The sequence below is a fragment of the Panthera tigris genome, chromosome B2, assembly GCF_018350195.1.
Source record: "Panthera tigris isolate Pti1 chromosome B2, P.tigris_Pti1_mat1.1, whole genome shotgun sequence".
NCBI lineage: Eukaryota > Metazoa > Chordata > Mammalia > Carnivora > Felidae > Panthera > Panthera tigris.
In genome coordinates, this window is record NC_056664.1 from 1462358 (window position 1) to 1486796 (window position 24439).

The 24439-nt window shown below is 47.9% G+C and overlaps 1 protein-coding gene and 1 non-coding gene across 2 annotated transcripts; one reads left to right on the forward strand and one right to left on the reverse strand.

Annotated features, from left to right (window-relative positions):
* The first annotated feature begins 6507 nt into the window (after positions 1-6507).
* On the forward strand, positions 6508-15436 carry ZNF311 (zinc finger protein 311). Its single transcript, XM_042985390.1, has 7 exons — positions 6508-6941; positions 7538-7655; positions 7940-8009; positions 11509-11585; positions 11926-12052; positions 12410-12514; positions 14052-15436. Exons 2-7 carry the CDS (start codon positions 7647-7649, stop codon positions 15434-15436), a joined length of 1773 nt encoding a protein of 590 aa, XP_042841324.1. The 5' UTR covers positions 6508-6941; positions 7538-7646.
* An 8903-nt stretch (positions 15437-24339) lies between these two features.
* On the reverse strand, positions 24340-24421 carry TRNAL-AAG. Its single transcript has one exon. It is a non-coding gene; the product is annotated as a tRNA-Leu (tRNA).
* Positions 24422-24439: the final 18 nt, after the last annotated feature.

Sequence of the window (24439 nt, forward strand, 5' to 3'; positions counted from 1 at the left end):
CAGCCCTGCAAGAAATTTTAAGGGGGACTCTCTGAGAGGAGAAAATACACAAAGAAAAAAAAGCAACAAAGCCTAGAAAGGACCAGAAAACACCACCAAAAACTCAAACTCTACAGGCAACATAATGGCAATAAATTCATATTTTTCAGTACTCACTCTAAATGTCAATGTACTAAATGCTCCAATCAAAAGACATATGGTAACAGAATGGGTAAGAACACAAGATCCACTTACATTCTGTTTACAAGAGACTTATTTTAGACCTAAAGACACCTTCAGATTGAAAGTAATAGGATGGAGAACCATCTATCATGCTAATGGTCACCAAAAGAAAGTTGGCATAGTCATACTTATGTCAGACAGCCTAGATTTTAAAATAAAGACTGTAACAAGAGATGAAGAAGGGCATTACATCGTAATTAAGAGGTCTATCCACCAAGATCTAACAATTGTAAACATTTATGCTCCAAAAGTGGGAGTACCCAAATATATAAATCAATTAATAACAAACATAAAGAAACTCATCGATAATAATACCATAATCATAGGGGACTTCAACACCCCACTTACAACAATGGACAGATCATCTAAACAGAATACCAACAAGGAAACAATGGCTTTGAATGACACTCTGAACCAGATGGACTTCACAGATATATTCAGAACATTTCATCCTAAAGCAGCAGAGTACACATTCTTCTCCAGTGCACATGGAACATTCTCCACAATAGATCACATACTGGGACATAAATCAGCCCTCAACAAGTACAAAAAGATCAAGATCATACCATGCATATTTTCAGACCACAACGTTATGAAAATCAAAATCAACCACAAGAAAAAAATTGGAAAGGTAACAAATACTTGGAGACTAAAGACCATCCTACTAAAGAATGGGGCTATCCACAAAGTTAAAGAGGAAATTTATGGGGCGCCTGGCTGGCTCAGTTGGTTAAGTGTCCTACTTCAGCTCAGGTTACGATCTCATGGTCCGTGAGTTCGAGCCCCGCGTCGGGATCTGGACTGATGGCTCAGAGCCTGGAGCCTGCTTCCAATTCTGTGTCTCCCACTCTCTCTGCCCCTTCCCTGTTCATGCTCTGTCTCTCTCTGTCTCAAAAATAAATAAACGTTAAAAAAAAATTTTAAAGGTCATGGAATCCAATGAAAATGATAACACCATAACACAAAACTTCCTGGACACAGGAAAGGTGCTCATAAGAGGAAAGTATATAGCAATCCAGGCCTTCCTAAAGAAGGAATAAAGATCTCAGATACACAACCTAACCTTATGCCTTAAAGAGCTGGAAAAAAAAAAAAAACAGCAAACAAACTCCAAAACCATCAGAAGACAAGAAATAATAAAGATTAGAGAAGAAATCAATGCTACTGAAACCAAAAAAAAAAACAAAAAAAAAAAAAAACAAAAAAAAAAAACAGTAGAACAGATCAATGAAACCAGAAGCTGGTTTTTTTAAAGAATTAACAAAATTGATAAACCCCTAGCCAGTTTGATCAAAAAGAAAAGGGAAAGGACCCAAATAAAATCAAGAATGAAAGAAGAGAGATCACAACCAACACAGCAGAAATACAAACAATAATAAGAGAATATTATGAGCAATTATACGCCAATAAAATGGGCAATCTGGAAGAAATGGACAAATTCCTAGAAACATACAAACTACCAAAACTGAAACAAGAAGAAATAGGAAATGTGAACAGACCCATAACCAGTAGAGAAATTAAATCAGTAATCAAAAATCTCCCAACAAACAAGAGTCCAGGGTTGGATGGCTTTCCAGGGGAATTCTACCAAAATTTAAATAGTTAACACCTATTTTTCTGAAGCTATTCCAAAAAATAGAAATGGAAGGAAAACTTCCAAACTAATTCTACAAAGCCAGCATTATCTTGATTCCAAAACTATACAAAGACCCCACTAAAAAGGAGAACTACAGACCAATTTCCGTGATGAATATGGATGCAAAAATCCTAAACAAGATACTAGCCAACCAGATCCAACAATACATTAAAAGAATTATTCACCACGACCAAGTGGGATTCATATCTGGGATGCAGGGCTGGTTCAATACCCACAAAACAATTAATGTGATATATGACATCAATAAAAGAAAGGACAAGAACCACATGATCCTCTCAACAGATGCAGAGAAAGCATTGGACAAAATATAGCATCCTTTCTTGATAAAAAAAATGCCCTCAAGAAAGTAGAGATAGAAGAATCATACCTCAAGATCATAAAAGCCATATATGAAAGACCCAACACTAATATCATCCTCAGTGGGGAAAAACTGAGAGCTTCCCCCTAAGATCAGGAACATGACAGGCCTGTTCACTCTCACCACTGTTATTCAACACAGTATTGGAAGTCTTAGCCTAAGCAATCAGAAAACACAAAGGAATAAAAGACATCCAAATTGGCCAGCAGCAAGTCAAACTTTCACTCTTTGCAGATGACATGATACTCTATATGGAAAACCCAAAAGATTCCACGAAAAACTGCTAGAAGTAATCCATGAATTCAGCAAAGTTACAGGATACAAAATCAATGCACAGAAATCAGTTGCATTCCTATACACCAATAATGAAGCAACAGAAATGACAATCAAGGAATTGATCCCATTTACAATTGCACCAAAAATCATAAAATCCCTAGGAATAAACCTAACCAAAGGGGTGAAAAGCTATACACTGAAAACTATAGAAAGCTTATGAAAGAAATTGAAGAAGACACAAAAAAATGGAAAAACATTCCACACTCATGGATTTGAAGAACAAATGTTAAACTGTCAATACTACCCAAAGCAATCTACATATTCAATGAAATCCCTATCAAAATAACACCAGCATTGTTCACAGAACTAAACCAAACAATCCTAAAATTTGTATGGAACCACAAAAGACCCTGAATAGCCAAAGCAATCTTGAAAAAGAAAACCAAAGCAGGAAGCATCACAATCCCAGACTTCAAGCTATACTACAAAGCCGTAATCATCAAGACATTATGGCACTGGCACAAAAACAGACACTCAGATCAACGGAACAGAATAGAGAACCCAGAAATGGACCCACAAATGTATGGCCAACTAATCTCTGACAAAGCAGGAAAGAATACCCAGTGGAATAAAGACAGTTTCTTCTACAGATGGTGCTGGGAAAACTGGACAGCCACGTGCAGAAAAATGAACCTGGACCACTTTCTTAAACCATACACAAAAATAAACTCAAAATGGATCAAAGTTCTATACATAAGACAGAAAGCTATCAAAATCTGGAGAAGAAAGCGGGCAAAAACATCTTTGAGCTCGATCGCAGCAACTTCTTACTCAACACGTCTCTGGAGGCAAGGGTAACAAAAGCAAAAATGAACTATTGGGACCTCATCAAAATAAAAAGCTTCTCCACATCGAAGGAAACAATCAGCAAAACTAAAAGGCAACCAATGGAATGGGTGAAGATATTTGCATATGACATATCAGATAAAGGGTTAGTATTCAAAATCTGTAAAGAACATCTCAAACTCAACACCCATAAAATAAATAATCCAGTGAAGAAATGGGCAAAAGACATGAATAGACACTTCTCCAAAGAAGACATCCAGATGGCTAACAGACACATGAAAAAATGCTCAACATCACTCATCATCAGGCAAATACAAATCAAAACCACAATGAGATACCACCTGACACCTGTCAGAATGACTAATATTAACAACTCAGGCAACAACACATGTTGGCAAGGATGTGGAGAAAGAGGATCTCTTTTGCACTGCTGGTGGGGACGCAAACTGGTGCAGCCACTCTGGAAAACAGTATGAAGTTTCCTCAAAAAACTAAAAATAGAACTGCCTTAGGTAGTTCTATTGCAATTGCACTCCTAGGTATTTATCCAAGGGATACAGGTATGCTGATTCGAAGGGGCACATGCACCGCAATGTTTGTAGCAGCACTATCGACAATAGCCAAAGTATGGAAGGAGCCCAAATGTCCATCAACTGATGATGGATAAAGAAGATGTGGTATATATGTACAACGGAGTATTACTAAGCAATCAAAAAGAATGAAATCCTGCCATTGGCAACTGCGTGGACGGAACTAGAGTGTATTATGCTAAGCGAAATTAGAGAAAGACAAATATCATATGAATTCACTCATATGAGGACTTTAAGACACAGAACAGATGAACACAAGGGAAGGGAAGCAAAAATAATATAAAAACAGGGAGGGGGACAAAACATAAGAGACTCTTAAATACAGAGAACAAACTGAGGGCTGCTGGAGGGGTTGTGGGAGGGGGGATGGGCTAAATGGGTAAGGGACATTAAGGAAGACACTTGTTGGGATGAGCACTGGGTGTTATACATAGGGGATGAATCACTGAAATCTACTCCTGAATCCATTATTGCACTATATGCTAACTAACCTGGATGTAAATAATTAACTAATTAATTATGAAGAAAAAAAGAAGAGAAAAAAACCAATGCATTTGTAATGATATTCAAAAAGAGAGAACCAAAAAAAAAAGTTGTTATCAATTGCTGCATAAAGTACCCCCAAAATTCAGAATCAAACATCAAATGTTTATTACCTCACACAGTTTCTGCAGATCAGGAATCTGAGAGCAGCTCAGCTGTTGGCTTTGGGTCTGTGACCTGGGCTGTAGTCATCTGATGGCTAGACTGGGGGCTGGAGGATGCACTTCTAAACTCATTCAAATGGCTGTTGGCAGGGGTTTCATTTCCTCACGACATGGGCCACTCCTCACAATGTGACAGCTGGCCTCCCTCAGAGTGAGTGATCTGAGAGAGAGGGAGAGAGAGATCAAGTTGGAAGCCACAGTCTCTTTTATAACTTAACAAAACATTAGAAGCAACATAACATCACTTCTGCCATATTCAACTGGTAACACAAACCAGTTCTGGTACAATAAGCACGGGAGCTACACAGGAAAAGAATCCTGGAAAGGTTCACTGATAGCCATTTCAAAGAATGGCCAACACATGGTCATGGCACCTAGGGCAAACAACTATTTACTCTGAATACTAGCAGTTAAATTAAAAAGAAAGTATTTATTTTTATTCCTGTATGGTTATTTCAGAATAATCAAATCACCCTGAATTGATAGGCTAATGAGAGAAAATCCTTCTTTTTAAAGAAATTTCTGTTCATAAATGTTGACAAGACCTCTGGACTTAGAAAAATCACAATTCTGCAACCCCTGATGAAATGGTTGATTTAGGAAAAGATCGGTAGGTGAAACCACCAAACGAAAGATTGATAGGGAACTACACATGGACAGACACAACAATCAAGAGCTGCACTCAGTGAACAATCTTAGCATCACAGAGTGTGGAACAAGTCAGACATTATACACCTCCCAATATAAAGCAAAAAGAAGTACATAGCCCCACCTAAAAATAATTCTTACCCATAAAAGTAAACCAAACTTGAACCAAACTTTTAGAGCTAACAGGAAATACAAGACTAGAGTAATAAATGAAGATACAAATAGACAAAACCAGCAGCATGTGAAACATTTAGGACAAATACCCAATTTGTTCATGGGGCGTGGAATAGAAAATGGAAGAAGGTATTATTCTAGATCTAAATTAAAAGAAAATTAAAAGAACCAAAAAAAAAAAAAAAAGCACGTAGACTTTGGATCTTGATTAAAAAATAAGCATGTTTTACGTATTTGGACAAGTTTAGCATGGACTCAGTATTAAATGGAAACCAGGAACTTGTTAGGTGGGATAATGGCATTGTAGTTGTCAGAAAATGTCCATATTTTTTAAGAAATGCATTCTGAAAGAGAGGGAAACAAACCATAAGAGACTCTTAACCACAGAAAACAAAGAGTTGACGGAGGGAGGTGGGGGATGGGCTAGATGGAGATGGGCATTAAGAAGGGCACTTGTGATGAGCACTGGGTGTGTATGTAAGTGATTAATCACTGAATTCTACTCCTGAAACCAATACTACACTGTATATTAACTAACTAGAATTTTAAAATTTGGGGGAGAAATGTATTCTGAAAAGCACAAAATTGAAAAAGCATCTTTGGGTTTTGCTTTAAAATATTTTCGCATGGAAAACGGCAGGGAAACAGACCAAACCAGAATCCGAATCTTATTATTAAGTCTGAGTGATGAGCCCATTCGGGTTCATTAGTCTTCTCCCAACCTTCTCCAAACTTCCAACTAGGCTTAAATTTTCACAAGGAAGTTTCTAAGTTTTGAAAAAGGGCATTCCATTATTTATCTCGTGATCTGGGTTCCTAATTAAGTGACTTTTTCACCTATTTCTGTCTCCAAATTCCTGCGAAATCACCGCTGTGCGGACGCGCCGGCCACCGCCGAGGTCGCGGCCTCTGAACGCGCGAGGCTCGGGGACGCATGCGCGAGGGGCCCCGCGGGACTCGGAGCCGACTTCCCACCAGCGAGTGGCGCTTCCTAGAAAGTCGCCGGAAGTGGTTCCGGAGGACCAGAAAGCGGAGTTAGCGCAGGTGCCCGGGTCTCTGGGCGCCCGGAGACACCTGGGCCGGGAGAGTGGTGCCTCCACCCCGCGCGGGGCGGGGACGCAGCGGCGGGCTTTCGAGCCGCCCCAGGGGCGGCCCCAGGGTTGTGGCCGGGTCGGCGAGTCTCTCCCACACACACCTGCCCCGCCCCGCCCCGCCCCTGGCTCCTGTGGCCCCAGCCGCCCGGCGCTCGTCTTTGTCGCCCGCGCCCCTGCCTGTATTCACTCTGAGCCGCGGGCGCGGGTGTAGACGGGGATTCTGCGAGCACGGTGGGCAGAGCTCAGGTGTTAGCGGGGCACGTGGTGTGCGCATCCTAGCCCCGCGCGTCGCGGCGGGATGAAGAGCTGCTGAGCAGGCGAAGACACAGCGAGTGCGGCGTCGGGATCCGGGGAGCACAGGGCCCCGGGGTGTGTCTTCTCGGGATACCTTGGGAAGCTGGGGGGGGGGAGGGGGGGGCCGGCGGGGGTAGAGGGGGGCGGAGCGCCAGTGCAAAGGCCCTGCGGTGGGAGAGGGTGGACCTGGGAGGGGAGTCGTGGGACCGTGTAGATTACACCGCTTTGTGCGCCGCTGTGTATGAGCAAGGCGGACACTGGACACCAGGGGTTTTAGGCGGAGCGGAACTCAGCCGCCCAGGTTGTAGACAGGCCTCTCTGACTGCGGTACTGAGAAGAGACAGGCGGGAGACCCCGAGAGGCAATGCGGACCAGGCGGGAAGGGAGGAGGCTGGATTCCCGGGCACGCGACATCCCCAGCTGGCCTCCCCGTCCTGAACCCTCAGTGGCTCCCCCTTTTTGCGGTGTTCAGCTTCCTCCCTGTCCCTTGCCCTCGAATAGGCAGGGAAACAAGGTACGAGATGACAGCGAGGTCAGGGCTGCTGATAGGCCCCGAGTCCAGGGCAGGTTTTGACGCATGAAGCCCAATAGCAGCTGCCCTGGGGGTCCGCGGGGGCCTCTGGCGGGCACCACCAACACGTGTGTCCCAGAAGGCCGCTGGCGTCCCCCAGGCCACGTCAAACCGTGACGTCCGGGCAAGGCCAGAACTGACGGCGGGAGCCTCGCCCAGCCAGCGAACGACCTGGCCAGCGGTGGAAGACCACAGAAAGCCAGGGAAGGATGCTGGGGGTGAGAAAAGGAGGGTCTGCAGCATGCGGGGGAGGGGGGGGGGGGGGGTAAGGTTTTCTGCTGTTAAGTATTGCGTTTCCTGGATGGCCTGGCGACCACCTAGGCTTTCCAGTAACAGACAGTAATGGGATGCCCTTTCTGTCTCTCCTCAGGGACGAGTCCCTGAATTCCTCGCCCCTCTTGATATTTCTGGGAGTTGACGTCCACGGACAAACCTTCATAGCTGGCCAGAGCTTTTTCCCCTCCCTCCTAACCTCCCGGAGTGTTTCTGTGCCTTGTGACAGGTGATGCTGTCAGACGGGAGTTCCGGACCACACCAGCGGGCCCCTGATGCCGAGCTCCTGCAGGAAGGAGGTGAGGCGCACAGGAGGCTGTGCCAGGAGCCCTGGCAGCTGAAACGGAGCAGGGGCGTGGTGGGTAGGGTGCTTCCTGGGGCCTGGAAATCTCCTTATTGAGCATTTATTGGAAGCCTTCTATTTTTTCTATACTAGGCTTGGATCCGTATTGAGAGAAACTAAATTATTCAGTTTCTGCCCTCATCTTAAATCAAATTTGGAAAAAATAATAAAAGACTCTACAAAGCCGGAGATGCCTGGGTGGCTCAGTCGGTTAAGTGTCCAACTCTTGATTTCAGCTCAGGTCATGCGTGAGCTCATGGTTTGTGGGATCGAGCCCCACATCGGGCTCTGTGCTGACAGTACTATGGAGCCTGCTTGGGATTGACTCTTTCTCCCTCTCTCTCTGCCCCTCCCCTTCTGTCTCTGTCTCTCTCAAAATAAATAAACTTTTAAAAAAAGTTTTTTAAGGTACTTCAGAGCAGTTTATCAAGGAAATGGAATGCATTCAATCACTTGTTTTATGTACAACTTGACACATATGATAAATAGCATATATGTGTGCATAAAACTTAAATAATTCAGTAACTCCTACCCCACCCACCAGTTTTACCAACGTTTAAATTTTGAGTGTATGTAATTTTACTTCTGTAACCTTTTTGGAACCCTGAGATTTTAAAGGTATAGAATGAGTACCTGGAAACAACTGGCCAAGAAGGAGCAAAGGTCTTGTCGTGAAGCTTTGGGAAAATGCGAGGCTGGGTTTAGAAATGCTCTTTGATGGGACATGTGCAGAGGAAGGTGGACAAGACTGTATAGACGTGGCTGCTGGAAGTAAAACCCAGGGCCTGGCGTTTAGCAATTCTGGAGTCCTACAGGCAAACCCTGAATGGCACCGACTTTTGGACAGAGGACGAGGCACCAGGCACCTCAAAAGTAGGCTTTTAGTATTTATTATCTACAAGGAAAAAAAAAGTATGTTATTGGCACTTCCAAAGGAGAAATCCTGACATTTCTACTGTATAAGGAATCATAAATGAATCAGTCTCATCCCAGATACTATCTGTGCCCAGCTTTAACAAATAGTTTTGTTATGGACTGAACGTGTCCCCTCAAAATGCACATGTCCCTGAACCCCTGTGTGATGATATTGAGAGGTGGGTGGGGCCTTGGGAAGAAATGAGGTTTAGATAAAGTCATAAGGATGGCAATGAAGAGAGTAGTGTCCTTATATGAGGAGGGGCCCAGAACTCTGTCTCCCCCATGTGAGAGGAGAGGGACGGAAGCCAGGAGAGGCCGACACCTGGATCTGAACGTCCAGCCTCCAGAACTGAGAGAAGTGAGCCAGCCAGCCTGGGGTATTTTGTTAGGGCAGCCTGAGCTGACCAAGGTAGTTTCATGTCGTGAGCACACAGCCTGTGTCCCAGATTCATTTTTAACTTGAGGGCAGAAACTGACCTTTCAAAATCTAAAGCTAAAAAAGCCTAAGAATCACTGTGGTGACCAGGGACTGGGGAGGGAGAGACACAGGCAGGTTGTGTGATGCACAGAGAGTTTAAGTTTTGCAGGATGAAAATGTTGTGGAGATGACTCACATTGTGTGTTTTCAACACTGCTGAACCATACACTTAAGAATGCTTACGATGGTAAATTTTGTCACATATTCTTTGCCACAGTTCAAAAAACTTTGGGGGCACCTGGCTGGCCCAGTTGGTGGAGCACATGACTTGGTCTCAGGGTCGTGAGTTCAAGCCTCCCATGGGGCACGGAATCTACTTTTAAAAAAAAACAGCATGATGAACACTTTTTTAAAAGAAGAACCACTATGACTTAATGACTTTCCCAATCTGTGAAGAAGATATAGTCAAAATCCAACGGGGACGTTTCCGGAGAGGACTTTGGGCTAAATAGGGCTGTGCTTTGTCAAAACTCAGCCAATGGTACACTTACGACTTGTGTATCTTACTGTATGTAAATTTACTCAAAAGCAAGAATGTAAACACATACTGAACCCCAGTTAATGATATGTGAGAGAAAGTGTTTTGGGGTAAAGTTGCTCATGTCTTCATTACTTTGAAACTCAGCAAAGACGAGTGGATTAGTAGAGACAGGGCTAGTTAGACAGACAGAGGTTTATTGCAAACATTAATTGTGGAACATGAGTGGGGAGTATGTGGATGTTTACCAAACAGTTCTTTCAGCTTTTCTGTATATTTGAAAACATTTCACAATAAAATGTGGATTGAGGGGCACCTGGGTGGCTCAGTCGGTTAAGTGTCTGACTGCAGCTCAGGTCATGATCTCACAGGTCATGGGTTTGAGCCCCAAGTCGGACTCTGTGCTGACAGCTCAGAGCCTAGAGCCTGCTTCAGATCCTCTCCGCCCCGCCCCCATTCACGTCCAATCTCTCTCTCTCTCAAAAATAAACATTAAAAAAAAGAAGAAAATAAATAAAATGTGGATTGAACAAAAAACCGAGCTGGGAGGTTACATTTTTGATGTCATGACGATCCTTGCAGAGCAGACCTGCCTCTGCTGTGAGCCCAATGGGTGTGGGACCATGTGCGACCAACAGTCACAGAATGCGTGGGCTCGTAGGTGAGACATGGAACAAGAGAGCAGGACCCATGAGGACTGAGACACAGCCCAGGTCTAAACCAAAGAACAATGTTCTTGGGAAATTTCTCTGGGAAGAAACCAGTTTGCTCCTAAATTGAAGTTTTGGTAAAATTGGAATGAAATTTTGGGGACCTAAGTCCACAGGGTGATCCTAGAGTCTTATCAGTTGGTGACCAATCTCCCTGGTATCTTCTGAAAGAGACTGCTCAGACTCGGATTGGGGATGTGTTGAAGAACTTTCTAGAAAGGTTAGTCACTGCAAACACAAGCTAAGGAAAGGTGGAGCTGGTCCCTGAGGAGTGAATTCGGGCTCCCTAGCCAGCTATGTGGGCCGGCCGAGGTGGAGGGCCGAGGTGCCCTACGGGCTGCCCCAGACACCTGGACACCCATGCTGCATACGCTGTGTGCACCGCAGCACGGTGAGGGGACGGTGGCTCCGTGCCAGGAGCTAACGGGAGACTCAGAGTCGGGACACGTGCTGCTTCTCTAATAAGAACAAGGGAAAATGGCCCGAGGTAGGCCAGCTAGTAAGTTACCTAAAGGAACAAGCTGTGGGCCAATCCCCATCCATCCCCATCCCTAGTCCTTCTGGAGGAAGTGACCTCAACACTCAGATCCTGGAAGAAGGTCATCGAACCAGCCAGGAGTCAGTGATGTGGGCTTGGGGACAGGCGAGGTTATTCTAGGATGAAGAGCGACCACAGAAAACCATGTTGTAGGTGAGGGAGAGCAAGCATTTACCGTCAGCATGGCTGTGTGCCACGGCCTGCTGCCCAAACTGGAAACAGGCTGGAGAAATGAGGGGAAGGTGTGGTCTGAGACTTGCACGTTAGGGAAGAGGAGGAAAGCACAGGGTCTCGCCAATACCGTGCCAAGTTGACTCATTTCTCTTCCCTCAGCCCTGCGGGCTCCTCAGCATCCTGCCTTTGCCAACGACGGAAGCCACGGAGACCGGCCAGGAGCAAATACCACACCGGTGAGTGGGGCCCAGGCGAGCTGAGGCCCCTCCATCCTTCCTGGAAATACAGCACCACGTCCTGAATACGTCCTCGTTTTCACTCGCTCCCTGACCACCCCCCCCCCCCATCCAGGCATTCCACTCACAAGGAACATTTTGTTGGATGACACCATTCGTGGATTGTTCCCGGTCATGATTTTCGCTGTGCACAGCCTATGCCCCCTTCCACCGCAACCCCAAATATATGTGGAACAGTAACCACCTTTCATTTCTAGAAACCTCCTGAGAATCCTTTCTTCTGCGTCTGTTTCCTGGGGACTGGGGTTTCCTCCGGGTCAGCGGGAGCGTATCCTTGCAGGACGCGGTGACGTTTGAGGATGTGGCCGTGTGCTTCAGTAGTGGAGAGTGGCAGTGTCTGACCCGCGCCCAGAGGCACCTGTACACCGACGTGATGCTGGAGAACTATGGCAACATGCTGTCGGCTGGTGAGGACACCCCGTGCTTGGCTTAGTCCTTTTTCCTGTCCTTACTCTTTACTTGCTGTCTATTGACGTCTCCGGGCCTCCCAGTGAAAGTCAGAGCCCTCATTCTTGCCTCGCAGCCACAACGGGGAACATACAACCAAGTGACTGCTTCCTGGGGTCTCCTCCTCTGCTCTTCTGAGCGTGACCTTTCTGAGGTCATCCCTACATGCTTGCTTACACCTTGGCAGACCCCCCCGAGTACACCCTTTTCTCCCCCCTGCTCACACTCTCCTCTGCGGTGTGAGCAGGAGGGTCAAGGCCGGGTGTTGGGACAGAGGTGATCTGCTATGCACACTGACTTCCCTTCTCCACGAGCAGGCCTTGCCTGCCCTAAGCCACCCCTCATCTCCCATCTGGAGCAAGGGGCCGTGCCCTGCGCTGAGGACCTGCAGGACTGGGGGTTCCTGACCTGCTCCTTCCCAGGTGAGTGACGGGGAAGCTCCAGTCACCAGCCGTGTGCCATGTGACAGCTGGTTCTAGTACGTTCTTAGTGCTGCGTCATCCATCCTCACCCTCCTGGAGGAAGTCCACTTAGAAAACCCTAATGGAGAGAAAACAAACAGCAGCAAATCGGACAATTATCCTGTCATTAATCGCTTCTGTGCACCCTATCCAACAGGCCCCTGTGCGATGTGGTCCTCTGAAAAGCTCCAAGAATTCGGCTCCCTTCTGTGGATCAGTTACTCCAGGGCCCAGCTTTCCTTCAGGACCTTCCCCGTGTTGGGCTTCTGACCCTTCCTTTCCCTGTCCCCCTCACGCTTCAGCTCTGAGCCCTGAGGTGGATGCACACGGTGTTCACCTGGGTGGTCCGGCCACAGACACATGCAACACCTCCCTTAGGTGTCGGGGGCTAGGATTTCAGCTCAGGTGCTCCCACTCCAGAACTGCAGACTCCCCCCCCCCCCCCCCCCCCCGTCTGTCTGGTTCACTGTGGAGCGCCCCGAATGGAGCTAGGATTTCAGGCTAGATGCTCCCACTCCAGAGCTGCAGGCTTTACCCCCGTCTGTCTGGTTCACTGTGGAGCGCCCCCGAACTATTTTATGCGGAGCAGTGGCGTGATAAGACCTTATTTTCTGAAAGAAGATTTGGGAAGCAGAGTAGAACACAGATGGTGGGGCTGCAGTGAGCAACCCGGAATGAGCTGATGACCCGGCACTAGAAGTAGAGGGCACAGGTCAGGGCGGGGGTCATGGGAAGACTGACAGCAGGAAGAGTTAACCCCTGCTGGCTTCTGTAAACACACACCTACTATCGTACTACTACCACTACTCGTGCTACTTGGGCATGTCGGCCCCCTGTGGGTCTGCCTGCCTCTGTCCCTCCGCCCCTCCCTCCCTGGCCCACTTTCCTTCCCAGTGGCTCAGTCCATGTGCCCACGCCTTCCCTCCCCTGAGCGGCTGGGGCTCTGGATAGAAGTGCGAGCCCAGAGGCTAGGGAGCAGTCCAGGGAGGAGTCCAGGGAGCGCTAGCCCAGAGTCCAGGGAGGAATCCAGGGAGCCGGGCCCAGACGCAAGGGAGGAGTCCAAGGAGCACGGTCCGGAGGCCAGAGAGCAGGCCAGGAGTCCAGGGAGGAGTCCAGGGAGCACGGGCCCGGAGTCCAGGGAGCGGGGGTCCGGCTTGGGTCGGCGCCGGCCCAGACCCCCCCCCCCTTCCCCGCCCTACCCCAGCAGCAGTCATACCGCAGACAGGCCCCACGGGGGTAACTTGTACAATGTCCGGGAGGGACAGGGTTGAAGGCTGCGTCTCCTGCCTGAGGTGGGCAGGCGTTTGGATTTGCCACTCGCTTCTCTGGAGAGTCTGGGGAGCGAGCAGGTGTGCAAGGATCTTCATCAGGTTTATTCAGTGTGAACAGCGCGGTACTTGGGAACCTGCCACTACCGAACCCGCCCCAGCCTTTGGCGGTCAGATCACCCGGTCCTGACCCGGCTCCACTCGCCCCGGTGTTTGCTTCCTCTTTTCAGTGTCGGCGGACCACACGCGGCCTGAGAACGGGGACCGCCGCGGGCCGGAGGCGAAGCGTGTCCTGGAGCGCGGAGGGGTCTGGGTCCCGGAGCCTGGGTCCCCGAGGAGGTCGCCAGGAGCGGACGGGGGGACTGGCAGGCCCGCAGCGCGCAGCGCCCGCCCCGTCCAGGGCCCCCGGCCATGCGCCCAGTGCGGGAAGAGCTTCCGCGGCCGCTCGGACCTCGTCCTGCACCAGCGCGTGCACTCCGGGGAGAGGCCGCACGCGTGCGCCCAGTGCGGGAAGGCCTTCAGGACCGGCGGACAGCTGGCGGCGCACCTGCTCACGCACACGGGCCAGAAGCCTTTCGGCTGCGCGCAGTGCGGGAAGGCCTTCGGCAGCAGGGCGGCCGCGTGCCGGCACAGGAGGGAGCACGGCGGGGACAGGCCGCACGCGTGCGCGCAGTGCGGGAAGGCCTTCGGCAGCAGGGGCCGCCTGCGCCGGCACGGGCTGGTCCACAGCGCGGAGCGGCCGCACCGGTGCGGCGTGTGCGGGAAGGCCTTCGGCCTCAAGCACTGCCTGACCGCGCACGGCCGGACCCACACCGGGGAGAGGCCGTTCGGCTGCGCGCAGTGCGGCCGCGCCTTCCGCGGGAGCTCCGACCTGGCCAAGCACGCGCGCGTGCACTCAGCTGAGCGCCCGTATACATGCGGCCAGTGCGGCCGGGCCTTCCGCCGCCGCTCGGACCTCCGCAAGCACGCGGGGGTGCACGCGCGCGCGGGGCCGGCCGGGTCCCGGGGGGCCCCCGCCCCGGAGAAGCCCTTCCGGTGCGGCGAGTGCGGCAGGGCCTTCCGGCACGAGTGCCGGCGCCGCGCCCACGAGCGGGGACACCGCGGGGACAGGCCGTACCCGTGCGGGCTGTGCGGAAAGGCCTTCCAGGACCGGCACTGCCTCACCGTGCACCAGCGGGTCCACACCGGGGAGAAGCCGTTCGCCTGCCCCCAGTGCGGGAAGGCCTTCAGCGGCAAGTCCAACCTGACCGCCCACCAGCGGGTCCACACCGGGGAGAAGCCGTTCGCCTGCGACGTGTGCGGGAAGGCCTTCCCCCAGAGCTCCGTGCTCACCCAGCACAGGCGGATCCACACGGGCGAGAGGCCCTACCCCTGCAGCCAGTGCGGCCTAGCTTTCCGCCAGCGCGCGGCCCTGCTCGGGCACCAGCGCGTCCACACCGGCGAGAGGCCCTACGAGTGCGAGCAGTGTGGGAAAGCGTTCCGGGTGAGCGCCAATCTGACCGGACACAAGAAAAGAATCCACCCGGCGCGCAGAACCCACGAGCTGGACGGCACCTTGGGGGCAGCCCTCGCCCCAGGATCGGCCTCGCAGACCCTGTCGGTCGTCGGGGACTGACCACCAGCACCCGGGGTTCCGCGCACTGGTGCCTCCCGGTTCTCGGGCCCTTCCCTGACTGGGATCCCCGGAGCCCATCCTGACCCGGCTGCTCAGGGACTCACTTCCAGGGCGTTGCCCAGTAGCCCAAGGCTGTGCCGCGTCAACTCACTTAACCACAGAACTGCCCTGTGGGACGAGGAAGCGAAGGCATGAAAAGAGGACACTCGCTCAGGATCACTTCACCGGGCGGTTCTGCACCAACGCCCCCCCCCCCCTCCACGCTCAGACTCGCCCGCACCACGTCTTAGATGCGAAGCCACAACTCAGCTCAGCACCCACCGTGTTCTACCTGATGAAACACTGACCATTTTTCAGCAAGGTTTTTCTGTGTTGTTTTAACTTAAGGGCTGAATGGTACTTCCCATGTGGGGTCAGGATGGGAAAGGAAGGCAGATTTAGAAATCTGACGTAAGCGGGATGCACTGCTCAAGTAACAGTTTACATGGGAAAGAGCACAAAGCCCATCTCACTTTCCTATAAATACATCAAGATGTCAACGTGTTCATTTCTTAAAGATTTGCTATATTTATTTGTGATGGATGAAATGCTCTTTCAAGTGTCTTAGAAATTTGTGGCTATTGTTTCACATTTTTCAATATCTCTTTATACTTTTGCCCTTCAAATGCCACAAGTACTTTCTACAAACAGAATTAAGACCCACGGTGAATAAGGCTGTCAGAGACTGAAAATCCTAGAAGATGCTCATGTCAACATAATTAGCATAATGACCATAACTGAGAATTAAATGTAGTTCTAAGTTCCTCAGCTCCTGGGGCGGGCGGGGGGAGGGGACAAGATGAGCAATGGGCTATCCAACATTTCTCAAAGGTGTTTTACACGTTAAAGTTTTCCAAGTGTATTTTTGAGAGAGACAGCGTGAGTGGGGGAGGGGCAGGGAGCGAGGGAGACAAAATCCCAAGCAGGCTCTGCACTGTCAGCACAGAGCCCAATGTGGGGCTCGAACCCAGGAAACCGTGAGATCATGACCTGAGCCGAAACCAAGAGTCCGACACCTAGGTGACTGAGCCACCCAGGCGCCCCTAAGTTTTTTAAAAGAACGACTTTAGGAAAGGCTGGCTAGGGGTGGCTTTTTTAATTAAAGACGTCTCAGTTTATGATATGCTAATATCTTTTCTAAACCTTGAAAGAACAATAAAAAAATTGCTTTCCAAAACTGACCACAGTCCTGTTTGAAGCATTTAGTGGGCTCCTGTATCACAGAAAACGTTTTGGGAAATGGTTACAGGTTATCTAATACTGAAGGACAAAGTGTCCAAGAGATGCAATTTTCTAGTAACAATATGGTTTATTTTTAAAAAGGATGGATTGAAACATTGTTCCTTAGGTTCAGTTTCAACAAAAAATTTCTTTTTATTTGTGTGGCCATTTCTTACATAGTTTATTAGTGAAAGCCAAGATGAAAACATTAAAGACATAACTCAATGACATTGTCTCTATGGAGGAGAAAATTCTGGATACGTGGCTTCTGGGTGAGAAAACATGACCTAAGGACAGAATTCACGGTATGTCTGGAGCACTGGCAGTGGTTTTCCAATAATTTTTTGAGTCTGAGGACCGCTGTTTGATGGTCAACAAATACCAGCAGCACTCTCCCCCACATGTGCACACATGTTGTACTTTAATGCTCGATGGCAAAATATCGTGCTTTCCTAGAAAATCTGAGGTTTTGTTTTTCACAGCAGGTACCTGCTCTTGGAAAATGCATATACATGTTCATAACATTTATTTCTGCACCCACACGCTACGGTGTACGTTGGGATTTGGGGCTCAAAGTCCTCAGCCCAACTTGAGAACCTGACGGTAAATCCTTCATCTCCCTTCTCCAATGAGTTTTAACAGAATCTGGCAACAGGACAAATCCCGTTTAAGTTCTGGACCGTCCTCGAGCGTGGACGTTTTGTGTTGTTGACTGGAGGGCTACATTTCAGACACCAGTTAACCACAGGGCATGGCCGGCCTGACAATCTGTTGTGAGATTCAGAGGACTCTGTATTGATGAGCCCAAATAGCAGCCTTCTAGACTCACCCTCACCCATCCATCTTCACCATGACTATGTTTGCCTAGAATTCCGCTATGATCCTGACACCTGCTGGAAAGACTCTCAGTCCTGCAGTGAGAAGCTCCCACTACTGGCTTAAACTCCGGGAATCTCCTGGTGTTTCCTGAGCATCAAAATGAATACAGTGAAGAAACACTGAAGAAAGTTCAGATATTTTACCTTTGGGAAAAGTCTGTACATTTAAAAGAGGTCTGCCATAAGGTAGTAGGTTTGGCCTGAATGATGTGGAAGGAATTCAAAGGTGAGCAGCATAGTTGAATAACAAAACATGTTAGTGTTAAAACCCTAAGATTCTTGTAAGCAATTCTGAGGAGTTACCAAAACTAGAGTTATTGATTTAGTTATAATTTACTTAAAAACTCACCAGGTAATAGTTTTTTTAACCTAATTACATTCTAAATGCAAAATCTGAGAAAAATTTCACACTAAACATTGATACAACGAGATTGTTTTCACTTGACCTTCACAAAGGAAGTAGAGAATGCCCACTTCACTCATTTTTCAAAAGGAGTAAGAGGGGCGCCTGGGTGGCTCAGTCGGTTGGGCGTCCGACTTCGGCTCAGGTCCCGATCTCACGGTCCGTGAGTTCGAGCCCCGCGTCGGGCTCTGGGCTGATGGCTCAGAGCCTGGAGCCTGCTTCCAATTCTGTGTCTCCCTCTCTCTCTGCCCCTCCTCCGTTCATGCTCTGTCTCTCTCTGTCTCAAAAATAAAAAAAAAAACAAAAAAAAAAAACAAAAGGAGTAAGATACAGGTTTCAGATTTAAAATCACCCATGTACAGAAATGTCTTTCTGAAGCTTCTCTTTTTTTTTTTTTTTTTTTTTTTTTTTAGAGAGAGTGAGAATCTTAAGCAGGTTCCACATTGACATGGGGCTCAATCCCACAACCCTGGGATCACGACCTGAGTGAAAATCAAGAGTCAGATGTTCAATCAACTGAGCCTACTCCCAGGCACCCCCTCTTTCTGTAGCTTCTACGTGTGGGTGCAGTTCGATGCCCTGGGATCATTACAGAGCAATATTAACCCACTTCTCACAAGATACTCTTTCAAAATTTTCAAGACAAATGAAACACTTCTTTTTCCACCAGACAAAATACCTGAAATTTCTTTAGTGCTTTCTCACAAAGTTTATTTTTAAATGTTCAGGAAACCTCAAAAGATTCCTGGAGTTCAATCCAGGAAGCAGGGTTTCTCACTGCGGGACTGAGAGTCAGCAAAGGATCTTTCAAGCAGGTTGCAGGACCCTAGCAGAATTCTAGGAAGACACAGTCACGCTGAAGAGGGGTTTGGGAGGGTTAGGGTCTGGAAGTCTTAGCCTCCCCTTCTGTTCCATTGGTCGACTGCCTATCCTTACACCAATGCCAAACTGGTTAATTACCATAGCTTTATAATATCTTTTCATCTCGTAGACGAAGTCCTATTTCTTTTTCTTCAAGACTGATTTGACTGTTCTTGGCCAAGACTATACTTGTTCATGCATTGGAAGACTCGGTGTTATTAAAATGTCAGTTCCCAAAATTGACCAACACATTCACTGCAACCTAAATAAAAATCCCAAGAGTGCATTTTTGTGGAAAATGGCAAACTGATTCTATAATTTATATTGCAATGTAATTCTCAGCCAAGAATTTGCCTTATGAAAGGCAAATTTTTATCCTTTTACAAGTAAATTTTGGATAATATTTGTATACCCTCAGGTCAAGAAAAGATTTCTCAAACAAGACACCAAAAAGGTTACTTTTAAAGAAAAATTTCTGATAAATTCAACTAGATTAAAATGAATTTCTTTCATCAAATTCACCATAAGGAAAAGGAAAGTACAATTTTCTCATGAATTGAAAAAACATTTTGAACTCACATACTTGGGCAAATAATTGTCATCCAAAATATTTTAGGGTTAGTCACATGAACTGCCATATTTAGAGGTTGAATAGTGGCAGTTTAATATGGTTTGACCTTATATAAAAACTCCTTTAAATCAATAAGCAAAAGACAACCTCAAAACAGGCAGAAGGCACGAAGAAGTGTTTCACAGGAAACAGAGTGATGACCACACACAAAGGGTGTACAGTCTCGTAACCAGGGACTCAGCACAGTGACGGCTGTGAGACTCCGCTAGGTTGAGAAAGATAAAACGGACCTGACCAAGTTTTGGCAAGGACGCGGAGTTGTGGTACTCACTGGCCACGCTGAAAACTGATGCAGGCACACTGGGAAACAAGCAGACTCTCCTGTAAAGCTGAACCATGCCCTACAACTCTGTGGTTCCATTCCTAGGAACGCGCCCCGAGAGGGTCCTGCGCGTAGGCACCGAGAGCCACGTGCAAGAATCTTCACAGCACATCTGCTCATAGTAGCAAAACCCCGGGAGCAACCCAGTGTTCACCAACAGTAAGTAGGAAAACAAACGTTGCCAGATTTAAATAATGAGTATGTCACAGAGGTGAACATGCCCACGAACATGGGTAGAGAGCGGACGTTCTTGTCGAACGGGAAAGGCAAGTCCCATAAGACAACGTGCAGTTTGGTACCATTTTCACAAGGTTCAAAAACATGGAAAACAAAATAATACCCTGATTAGTGATCTATTCATAAGTGTAGATTGTTTGTTTAAGTAAAGGAATGATAAGGAGTCAGTGACAAAAGGAATCAGTGATAGGGTAAGAGAGAGGTTCATACTTGGTGTGAACATCTTAGTAATGTTCTAGCCCGGGCCGGTCCGACAGAGACAATGTGCCAGATCTGTGCTCGCATTCCTAAAACTTAGAGTTGACAAATAAATTCACAAAGCCAAGTTGTCCCAAACATACTTAAAAGTTTTCCAGTAACAGAATGCAGAATTGTCTTTTAACTTTTAAATAGTTAGAATTAAAAATTCAGTTCCTCAGTCACACTAGCCACATTTGAAGTGCTCCGTAGCCATAGGTGGCCAGTTGATACTGTGTTGGATGGTTCAATTCTAGATTTTGAGTGACAAGTTCAAAAGTGCTCATTTTAATATTGCACTTCAAAATTTTTATACTTGGGTATCTTTTCTAATGTATAAAATATAATAAAAAGAAAGCACAAAAACCTAGAGGAGCAGTCTGGGGATCCCAGTTAGTAGAAGTTCCAAAACAACAATAAAAACAGACAGGAAATTATCAACATAATCACGTAAGAAAATTAGTTCCTAGAGAGAAAGCCCTGCCTAGCACACAATTCAGTGAACGGCAAAACATCTACACCAGACACACCAATGAGAAATCACAAAATCCTGTGCATAAAAGAAAGACTTCCAGAGTTTTCAGGCAGGAAAAAAAAAAAGTCAAATACAAAGGACTAGAAAATAAATTAGCTTGGGAATAAACAAGAATAGCACTTGAAGATGACAGACCATAGAGCAATGCCTTCAAAATCCTAATGGAACATGTTTTAAACTTCAATTTCTATACTCAAAGGATTAACCCACTAGGAGGTAAAATAGGTATCTTAAAGACAGGAAAGGTCTCAAAAACTTTACCTCACATGCTTATTTTATCATACACTCCACCCAAACAAATCAATAAAATAAACCCATCAATCAAATAAATAAATATCCAAAAAGCAAACTTTGCAAAAGGAAGCAGCCAAGGCAAACCACTGACCCCGGCAGCAGCCGATCCAGATCAGCGAGGCAGAGAAGGCTAAGAGAAAGATCTCCAGGGAAAAATAATAACTGATGCATTGGCTACTTGGGAAAGAATATTTAGGAGTGTCACTGTTATTTTGAAGAATTAGGGGGAAATATCCAATAGTGGCAGGAAACGAATCAGGTGAAAACATAAGGTAACTAACAAATCCAGTATGATCAAACTGCACGAGATGGCAAATATCAGCTATCTCATCAATGGCATCATCATTTCATACCTGTTTCAGTAGGAGAAAGTGCACAGTACAGAGAGGAAGGAAGACAGAAATCAGCTGTGGGATAGGTGCACAAATTCCAAAGCAGGAAGAAAAGACAAGTGTTTAAAAGGACAAGGATGGAAACAGCAATAGGAGGATGATGACTGTTTGGCTGACCCCTGATGTACTCCTCACATCTGGGTCCTTTTGCAGAACTGTAATCCCTGGATTTGACCTGCAGCTTGTACTTATGTGGTACAATCTAAACACTAACATGTAAAAGTGAAAGCACTAATTTCTCTTTTCTCTGCCGGTTGACAACATGCATCTATCAAGTCTGATAAAGACACAGATTAGCTTGTCGGAGCATCAAGGGTGCTGGCAGAGCACAAGAGATGTAAGAGATGTAAGTGGGGCAAAACTCTACCTCCACTCTCTCGGGATCCTTACCTGGCCCGACATAGGGCAGGAACAAGACAAAAACACACAAACTGACCTCATGGAAGTTTTACACAACACATGAACCCTCCTAAGGAAACGAATATCCAACCAGTGGCAAAACTGAAATGCCTTTACATTAGGTTGAACAGAGAAGCAATTGTGGAAAGGAAACTAAAATAGGTGAGGCTAAAGGAAAAATTATTTTAAGGAGGTCTGTGCAGAATTCTCTCAACTTCAGCCTCCTGCCCTCCATGATAAGAATGCTACTTTTGTGTTGGGATATAAGGTGGACATCTTCCACATACGGGTTTTATCTGCTTTCCAGAAGAAAAAAGAGAGGATCAGAACACCCTTCTTGCAGCTGTATTTGTAAGTGCCTTTAGCTCAAAATAATTCTTATGGCAAAGAATTATTCTACCACCCTACAGAGGCAAAGGACATTTTATTTCTCACCGTAACAGCAAGAGCCGGGCTCTCAGCCTCTACAGATTCCTCAAGCACCAGCTCCCACAGGGGTGACTCAGATGGGCTGAGATGGATGCCTGCACACACAGTGGGTAGCCACCCTGAGCACAGGGAGCTCAGTATGAACGTCTATCCTTTGCACCAGATGGAGACACTATCTCTATCTTCCCAGGCCATTCTTTATATGAGTATCCTTGAAAGACAGTCCAGGAGAAAGGGCAGTTACTGCTCTGGGGGATAATAAGAAATATATAATTGGTCTTTGTCCCCATTTCCTGACATAGGTCCTAAGTCCCTTGGAATTTCCTGGGTGCCAGGAGCCTCTTTTGTTCTAACAAGGCCGTGTTGGTAGGTTTCAGAATGGGACTAGTCGCTAGAAAGACCAAGCCATAGTTAGAAGCCTAGAACTTTCAGCCCCAACCCCCGTCCCCAAGCTTTCCAGGAGGGGAGAGGGGCTAGGGATTATAATCCATCATCCCTACATGATGAAACCTTCATAAAAACTCCTAAATGACAGAATTAGGAGTACTTCCCAGCTGATGAAGGCCTGGAGGTGCTGGGAAGTGCCCCGCCTGGCGAGGGCAGCGCAGCTCCGGATCCCCCCACCCCCTGCCCACCTTGCCCTGTGCATCTCTTCCACTTGGCTGTTTCTGACTTATAGTTGTTTATAACAAACCAGTAAATGAAAGTCAGATGTGGGCCTGAGTTCTGAGCCATTTGAGCAAATTATCAAACCTGAGGAGGGAGTCTCGGGAACCCCCGATTTGTAGCTGGTCAGTCAGCTAGAAGGGAGGTCTGGGACCTGCAAATGGCATCTAAAGCAGGGTACAGTCTTGTGGGCCTTATGGGTGTCTGCAGAAAATCGGAGAATTGGTTGCTGGGGAGTGAAATCGGTACAGATACAATGCACGCAGAAACGGAGAGTCTGGTGAAAAACTGCCTCTTGTCCCAGCAGTAGCCACTGGGAACAGTGTGGTGTGTGTCCTTCCATCCAGCCTGAGCCCCCGCTATTCTCTAACTTCTCTGTTGTCCTAAATCCGGAACTTCAAAGTCCACTCGCGAACTCTCTTTTTAGGTAGACATGTTACCATATTTTCGTAATAACTTATGTAATGCTTGTGAACCCCACTGGACTCTAAGCTTCACGGTGGAGGTGGAGGTTCTCTGAGCTCTTCTCCATATCCCCTCCCTAATAGTAACCCTGTAGCTGATAGGAGGCAGAGGGAGGCCAGGGAAGGCATCCTGGAGAAAACAGCTTCCACACTAAGGACTAGAAGATGAAAAAGAGGCCCGTGTGCATAAGATCTGCTCAGAGCAGGGAGCCCCCAAGCGGCAGCGACGTGCGGCGCAGCTGAGCAGAAGCAGAAAAGCACGCAGAGGGGAGGGGATCGCCTCTAGAAGTAGCACTCGGCGCTGGATGGCACCCGCCGCAGGGGGGCACTCGGCGATGGGGGCACCCGGCACTGGGGGTACCTGACGCTGGGGGGCACCTGCGGCTGCGGGGTACTCGCCACTAGGAAGCACCCGACGCTGGACGGTACCCGACGCTGGGACGCACCGGACGCTAGGGGGCACCTGGCGCTGGGGAGCACCAGGAGCTGGGAGGCACCCGGCGCTGGGACACACCTGTCGCCGGATCGCACCTGGCGCTGGCGGGCGTGTCCGCAGTCATGGGACCAGTACCCCCTCCGCGGGGGTCTCTTGTCGGATCTGCACAGGGTTCCAGACACGAGACAGGCCGCTGCCGGGGCCTCAGGAAGATCCGGGGCCATTCTGGACACATCTTATTCCTTCACAGGCGTCGGAGGATGTGCCTGGAGATACAAAGGGATGCCGGAGTCTGTCGTACGGTCCTTCGTTCGTACTGAGGACCGCGAGAACAAAAGCACCTCCTGGCCGGGCTGCGGCTGTATCCGGAGCAAACACGAGGCAAAGGAGGAGAAAAAGGGGCCTGTCTCAGGATGTGGGGACGGTCCACACTGCGCGTGAAGAAAGAAAAAGAAGCTCTGGCAGCGGTGGGATTCGAACCCACGCCCCCGAAGAGACTGGAGCCTTAATCCAGCGCCTTAGACCGCTCGGCCACGCTACCACTTCCGGCGCAGATGCT